At 28.6% G+C, this 7,827-nt stretch overlaps 1 protein-coding gene across 2 annotated transcripts; it reads right to left on the reverse strand.

The window, feature by feature from the left end:
* Positions 1 to 214: 214 nt before the first annotated feature.
* Positions 215 to 6,643, reverse strand: LOC132714853 (thrombospondin-1-like). 2 transcript variants are annotated; one of them, XM_060697770.1, is made up of 11 exons: positions 6,613 to 6,643; positions 5,839 to 5,895; positions 4,907 to 4,945; positions 4,491 to 4,570; positions 4,219 to 4,287; positions 3,443 to 3,572; positions 3,020 to 3,139; positions 2,643 to 2,813; positions 2,056 to 2,226; positions 1,024 to 1,194; positions 215 to 687 (listed from the first exon to the last, which is right to left on the reverse strand). In XM_060697770.1, the coding sequence occupies exons 2-11, from the start codon at positions 5,849 to 5,851 to the stop codon at positions 281 to 283; spliced, it is 1,371 nt and encodes a 456-aa protein (XP_060553753.1). In that variant the 5' UTR covers positions 5,852 to 5,895; positions 6,613 to 6,643; the 3' UTR covers positions 215 to 280. The 2 variants fall into 2 exon arrangements, with proteins under 2 accessions (XP_060553753.1, XP_060553754.1); XM_060697771.1 differs by having other exon boundaries at positions 6,609 to 6,635.
* Positions 6,644 to 7,827: the final 1,184 nt, after the last annotated feature.

Consider the following 7,827-nt stretch of genomic DNA (forward strand, 5'->3'; position numbering starts at 1 on the left):
AAAAAAACGATTGGCCACTTTCCAAACATCACACATGAGAGTAAAATATGAGATAAATACATGTAAATGCAGAAAGAATGGTCAATTTTGAGTTGTAAGAACAATTGATTTTGTTCTAATCATTGAAAAAAGTGACAACGAAAGAAAAATGTCGCTTAGCATGAATAACAATGAAAAGTAATATATATATTAAAATCACTAATAAATTAAAGTTAATTAACTTTGTGGTTTTTATTATGTTTATCAGTTCATAAGAAAATCAGTACATTTATTGTAACAATTACAGATTATATTTTCCAGAGAAGGAATTTCTGTAATAGGTAGCTTGGGCAAGGAAAATTGAAGAATATGACCATGTGTTCCATTTGACAAATACTTTGTTACCTTTTTTGCACTGTACAATCGCCTGTGCCGATGAACACTCATTACCTCTGTAAGTATACCCATATGCTGTTGCGAAAACTTTTGTTCCTGCCACTATCTCAAAATGCATTCTAAAACCCGAATAAATACACATCTGTGCGAAAAAGGTATATAATCCATCTTTCGGTGCAGTGAAGATACCATTGACCTTGTTATATGCCTCTCCTTCATTTGTTAGTACTTTAGAAAAAATAATAGTTTGTCCTATCGCTGGACTGCAGTCATTTACATGGTAGGCATTAAAAGCAACACTTGAACCATGCGCTGAAAAAATACACACAACTATTTCAAATAATTGTACTAATTGATTGATATAACGTTTAACTTACAATCACGTCAACATGTTTGTTAACTTTTTAAGATATGAAAAAAGCAAATAAAATGTAAATAAAGTGTATAACTCTTAAAGTGTCTACCAATAAGAAAAATATGTTTCGCATAAATTTGCACAAAATTAAACTAGTGAAATATTCAGCGAATATGTTCAATCAAATGTTCAATTTGAATAGAAATAATAAATATAATATGTTCAAATATGACACATGATTAATGTATATGATAAGACATAATGCTCATGAGTTGAAACAATAAGTAACTTACGACAGTCAGTATTGTTGCAGGTGTCTTGTTGCACGGGATCACCAACACATGATCTTCCATGAATTCCTGGTTTTGGATTTGTGCATGACCTTGACCTGATTCTTACTCCCCCTTCACAAGATACGCTACAGCTGTTCCATTTGTTCCATATTGACCAACCTCCGTTAGAGTCTTTTATAAAAATATACAATAATATGTATCAATCATTTTATAGTCGTATAGATGTTTTCACACAATAGTAACCATTCCCGCATGATAAACAATTGCTTATGATGGAACACCACTTCTTTGAAATACTGCTTACTGCATAATGTACGTAAAGGATACACCAACCAAATACATCTTTTACTTTCCCATTATTTACAATGCACAAGTAGATATGAATATTATGATTACTGTTTGAAATATTTTCATTTCAGTCTTATTACATATATCTGATGACGCCGTATGTATATTTACACACGAATTAGCCATGTCTTACAAATGCATTTATATATCTACAATATATCACTTTCATGTATTCTACGATTCCTCCTTCCTAGTGCTAATAGATGAAAGACAACTAATTAATCAATTAAAAAATATAAATGTATCAAGAAGAGTGAATGAAGAAAAAAGTAGTTCAAACATAAATTTAAACATATACACATGTTGTCATAAAACTTGCATATAACGGAAGAGTTTTATACTTTGTCTTTTATTTCAAGCTTTAAATCTAGTCTTAATATATAAGCACACGAAAGGCAATATTTAAATGTTCTCAGATACAGCTAAGATGATATTTATAATACTGAGCGTCCGCTTTTTATTGGATTATCGTGACGTTAATATACTTTTTTTAATAAAAAGGAAGAGAGAGAGAGAGTTTCATGCTATGATGACTCCTATCTTAGATCATTAATGCCGATTAAAACGCAGATAATTTATGTATTTATGTGCAAAACATAAATAGTGACGTTAAACATTTTCCTACGTGCAATTAATAACAAATGAGATGTTTGAGCATTATGTTTATTATGAATATGTACATACCATCACATGGCTTTTGCTTGCATAATTTTACATCCATAGATTCACCAAAGCAATGGTTGCCGTGTCGAAGTGGAGACGGGTTAGTACATTTACGATGTCTCTTTTGAATACCTATATCGCAGGTTACAGGGCACGACTCCCAGCTTGACCATCCCGCCCAGCCCCCATGAACTGAAACAGGATCATTTTAACGTTTGACAAGAACAAAGTAAACAGTAGACAATATAAATTATAAAATTATATTTTTAAATTTCATGCCATTACCACAGTGATTTACATTCATTGTACACTCATATTTGTGCTGTTCAGACGACCATAAAACATAAATATATTAATCAAACTATACAAATTATATAAAAGAAAATTACAATTATTACCAGCAAGGCATTATTTTGAGGCATTATTTTGCTAGTTTTTCTCATTATGTATATTTTTTGTAAACAAAAGGAACTAATTGTATTTAATTTCATCATAATGTATAAATCAATAAATCATCATTTGTTGGGTGTACTTATGTTTATACACAAAATGTTCTCAATATGGTCAAAACTTGAAAATACAAATAATCAATTTACTTATACTTTTACCTGGACATAATGGCCGAGTACAAGGTTTAAAGTCCGTGTTGTTTCCATTACAATCCAGACCTTTGTAAGCAGGTGCAGGGTTTGTGCACGTTCTAATTCGTGTGTGTTTTCCATGATCGCATGTGACGTCACATGATGACCATGAAGACCAATCTGCCCAGTTACCGTCAACTTCAAATAAATAATAATAACATCACTTGTAGATGTGACCGAACGATGATTACACTTAATACGACAAACTTTTTTACTTCTCTCAATTGTAAAATTACAGTCAACATCTAGAGACGTGTTTACATTTGTACAGTTAGAATCATTATATTTAAATTCATTTTAATTTTGTGAGCATTTTATATGAGAAACAGTATAAATGTAGTTACCTAGATCACACAGTTTGCAGAATTTACGACAAACTGACTTAGCTTTATGGATATTTTCACAGATACCAAAACCTTTATCCCAGTATACACAATTTTCTATAGTATCGCTACAAGGTGGCGCTTAAATTGAAATTAAAATTTAATGAGGTTGTGAGTGATTGAGTAGGTGAATGAGTGAGAAATCTTCTCTTCTTAAAAAGAATATCAGTTATTTCAAATTTATGACAAGTAGAACTTTAAAATATGTTGTTATTTATCAGAATTTTATATGTTGACAAGTAGAATTTTATATGTTGTTAAGGCATTTTATTTGGAAAACATCTTTATATAATAATAAAAAGTAAAATCGTACAATACAATCAATTATAATTAGAATACCAATATTGAAAACTTTTCTGTAAGTGGATGAGTAAGGATACTTACGGGTTTTGTTGTTGCATACATGTAGGTCTTTATTACATTGATCAACACCACAGCATTCTTCACATTCTTGTATCAGTTGACCATTGCTCAACTTTGACACATTACTGTATACTGGTATGCTACTGCAGTACTGTAAAAAGGGCATGATAAATATATTCAATGTAAAAGCATTTACTTGACAAAATCTAAGCATTATGTAATGTTGTCTACCATTGTCACTTACGCCACAAGTATAGACAACTTGATTGCACATTAAGGCGGTTGTGGCATTTTCACATCAAAACATATCATTAATGTACTAATGTTTTTGCGGAAATATTGTTAGATAGATAACATAATGGCCTTTGAATGATTTTTTGACGAAGCGAATAAGAATTATGCTCAGCATAAATGTTTTATGCAAAAAAAATCGAATCATATTGCTTCCATAATTGTATGGCAAATTGTTTTTCCAGTAATTGAGTTGTAACGTTGGAACACAGTTAAACAAAAATATCAAAAAATGAAAATAAAAAAAAGATAAATAATTTAAATATTTTTTTTGTTCCATGTTATTTATTTTCCTTGTCAATAGGTATATGTCGGTCGAGGGGCATCCTACTCTATACCGTGCAATGTTTAAATGCACAACATTCATATCTAAATTTTATGATATGTATTTCAAATAGGCTTTAAATGATTTTTTATGTCAGTGTTTTAATGACGAAAAAGGCGCATGTATTTATCATTAGTAGTAGTACTTAAAATACATCATACAGGGAACAAATGTATCTTACCTCATTTTGTATACACCCAAGTGTGAAAGAGGCAGATTGTCCATTCTTTTCTAAACGTGTGAAACATGACTGAAGGTAAAATATATTTTAATTTTTCAAAAAAACAACATCAAAGATGTACAGAATGTAAATGTGAATCTCTAAAAATACCATATTTAAACGTCAGATGTCGATCATGAAATGACAAACTTATCTAAACGTATTCAAATAATTAGATTTATTAAATGGAACTCATTCCAATGTAACGACAATATTTCAGAGAACATACTCACCTGTCTTTCCTCGCATGTTGTTTTAGTTTTACAACTGTCTAAATTGTCAACGTTGTTACACGAATAACAAGATATTGAAGCTGAAGAAATACATCATTTGTAATATTTACATTAAGTCAGATATAAATATGAAATGATTTTGTATAGTTTCAGGTAATTTCATGCACAAAACAATTACGATTTATTCTTTAATCTACGTTTTGTATATCTAGCCTTTACCGACGTAAAACTATAGAACTTAGGACATTAAATTATTGGTATTTACTCATAATGAGTAATTTATTGATTTTAAAGATATTTTCGTCATTATCACAGAAACTTGTTTCCGATAATTATCATACAATAATGAACAAAACGAATAAGGTTTTGTTTATTTATAAAACAAAATTTCATGAAATTTAGATAATCAAACTAACCAACGTCTCCAGGAGCAGCCAGCAGAAAAAGGAGAAATCCTGAAAAAGCAATTTATATAATATTAAAGGCACATTATTCTTCAGAAATGTTTTTTAATTGTTTTTTTTTTATATAATTTCTCAAAAAGATTTCTATTTTCATATTTGGTGTCCTGTTTATAGTTTCCAAAATGTTACTTGCCTTATAACCTGAATAATATTTTGTTCCTGAAATACCGGGGGATTGATACTTTTAAGTAATTTGCATGGAAGTCACAATGTAGTTAAAATTTATTCATTTCAAAAATGACATTTATAAATTACCGGTTTGGTTCTGTCTCGAAATATAAAAATAACTGAACTACAAATTTAATGAAATAAACCTTAAAGTATTGATGTATTAATTCTTTTTCTACAGAGAATTGTTCACATAAAAATGTTTTCCAACATAATTTGAGATTCAAATGATACTATAACTAAGGGTTCACTTACACGATTATAAAATTTTAATAATTTACAAGATAGGAAAGCAATTATTATATTCAATCTATAATAAAGGGACTTTTATAAGGTTTTTGACATGACAGGACTGGAAATATGTTTTCAAGAATAATGTTGCGTTTGATGTAGGCCTAGACCATTAACCGATGTGCAAAATTTCAGTTTTAAAGCTCATAGTAAGCAAGTAGTACAAGTATAGTAAAGTAAACTTGAATACATTTTGTTGTAATCTAATAAAGTATGGATTTCGTAGGTCGTATAGATAATTTAAGTATATATTATGACAACATTGCAAAAATGCTTTTAATGTTTTTTGTTGTTGTTGTTTTTGTTTTTTTTGTGTTTTTTTGTTGTTTTTTTATTTTTGTTGTTGTTTTTTGTTAGTTGTTAACATGGAGTTATTATTATTTATAAATTATTATACAAAAATACAAAAATGATATTTCACCAACCTTTAAAAAGCATAATGGTGGCTTTTCCTTCACCCGAGTAATCCTAAATGTTGAACGCTGAAAACAAGTGTGTATTCTATTTGATGTTTTTATTCAGTATTTTCAACTTTCTCTCTATTATTCCGGTATCATGAAATCTTAATTTAGATTAAATGAACCATTATGAAAGCAAGGTCTGTCTCAAAAATGAAGATAACATAAAACAGAGAACAACATTTATTTAATATTATTTAAATTTTCATTATTCTTATTCATGTAATTTATTTGAATAAAATGAAGCATACTGATAACAAGGCCTGTCTTATAATGAAAATAACTTAAAAGAAAAAATTACTAATATATTTATTTCAAGTTCGAAAATACATTGCAGAAGAAATAACTCAAAGATGGCAAAATGTATTAAGTTGCAACTTGAAAGTTGTGTTCTATTATCATTTTGTAGATTGTTTTTCAAAATCGCAGTTTTATGCTCGCATACTACTGATGTTGTTTTACACGTTACATTCCGTTATTAAAATTTAATTATATTTGATATTATGACATTATGTTTTAAAACTTTTGACTAAAATAGATGACTGAAAAATACATATCTTTACAGTATATAAAAGAAAATTATTGAAAACAATTGAGCAATGTCTGTCAGATAAATTTATGTAGGTATTCATAATGAGTTTAGATATTAAATATTTTAATAAAATAAAAACTTCAAAACCTCACTTTGACATAATGTAAAAAAATAGAGGTAAAAGAAACAATTTGAAAATACTCACTTACCTCGTGAAGACATACATCGCCTTTGGTGCTCCGGTTGCATGCGACGTGTTTTTAAAGACAAATAAAAAAATAGGAAGAAAAATAAGTGTTTGCTTCAGAGGCCAATAGAATGTTATGCAAATGTTTTATGTCTTACATCTGCCTTTTTCTTCAATTACGCCGATATTTTATGATGAATTAAGCAAGCATAGTTATTACGACTGCATATTTAACATGTAATCTTGAAAAAAAAAACTGTTTGTTTCTGCTCGTGTATACATACGTATATTTAAATTGCATAGTTTAAAATGTTGTCTTAATCTCGCTTATATTTTTAATGTCTTGACATTAATTATCCAGAAAAAACTCAAGTGTAAATGTGTTTTTCTAAGTCATCTTATGTCAAAACAAACAGTACCAGTATTTCTGGGAAAGTTCATTTGTCTCAATACATGATAGCAGAACTTCTCACATTATTTTAAAAAACGTCAGATTTTACGGTGTCAGTATTGCAATGCATGTCCATTTAGATAAAAGATACTTATTGATATTATCCAAAAGCTAAATTATAAAACAAGTTGTACTTATAATATAATCATAATTGAAGATATTGACTTGTTTATATGTAAGGGTTTTCCTTCTGATTTTAAGTGTTTGACATAGTTTTGAAAATTAAAAAAAACATCCTTAACCTGTACTGTCGTAAAAATGTGCATTCTGTAAATGCCACCTTTATGCTTGTGTTTTTGTGTTGTCCAGGGATCATCCATTTTTATATTTTCATGTTTTGAATATTTAATCGAGAGAAAGGTAAAACGTTTTGTAGTTTAGCAATATTGTGTTCTAAAATCCCACCATTCCTGATGGCTTAAAAATTTAAATAAAAAAGATGATGAGAAAGACTTAGAACCAATCCCAAGTCGAGTCCATTCCCTCTAACATTTACTTATCATTTTTCTATTTAAAATCTTTATTTACCGGTTGATTTTTTTATAATTGGAAATGGCAATTCATTTTTTCTAAATTCAAGTCAAAAAATAAAATTATTAAATTAGCCTTAATATTTAATTTGTTTAAACAAAAATATTTTGTTTTTGAATGTTTTCTTGTTTCAGTTTTTTTCTCTCTATCTTACCTAAATCATTCCCGGGGTTGTTATTGTTTTGATTATTATCACTCTTAACCATCTGATCTTTGCTACAACAAGTTTCTTTTTATCAAAGGGAAAATAATATG

This window comes from Ruditapes philippinarum, unplaced genomic scaffold (genome assembly GCF_026571515.1).
Source record: "Ruditapes philippinarum isolate M1 unplaced genomic scaffold, ASM2657151v2 ctg7567_1_1_1_1, whole genome shotgun sequence".
NCBI classification, from domain to species: domain Eukaryota; kingdom Metazoa; phylum Mollusca; class Bivalvia; order Venerida; family Veneridae; genus Ruditapes; species Ruditapes philippinarum.

Excerpts from the sequence above, each read along its gene's own strand:
- LOC132714853 (XM_060697770.1), bottom strand. Across the intron at positions 2,814-3,019 it reads CTGCAAACTGTGTGATCTAG|TTGACGGTAACTGGGCAGAT; the intron begins GTAACTACATTT and ends ATTTATTTGAAG. Across the intron at positions 2,227-2,642 it reads TACTCGGCCATTATGTCCAG|TTCATGGGGGCTGGGCGGGA; the intron begins GTAAAAGTATAA and ends ATCCTGTTTCAG.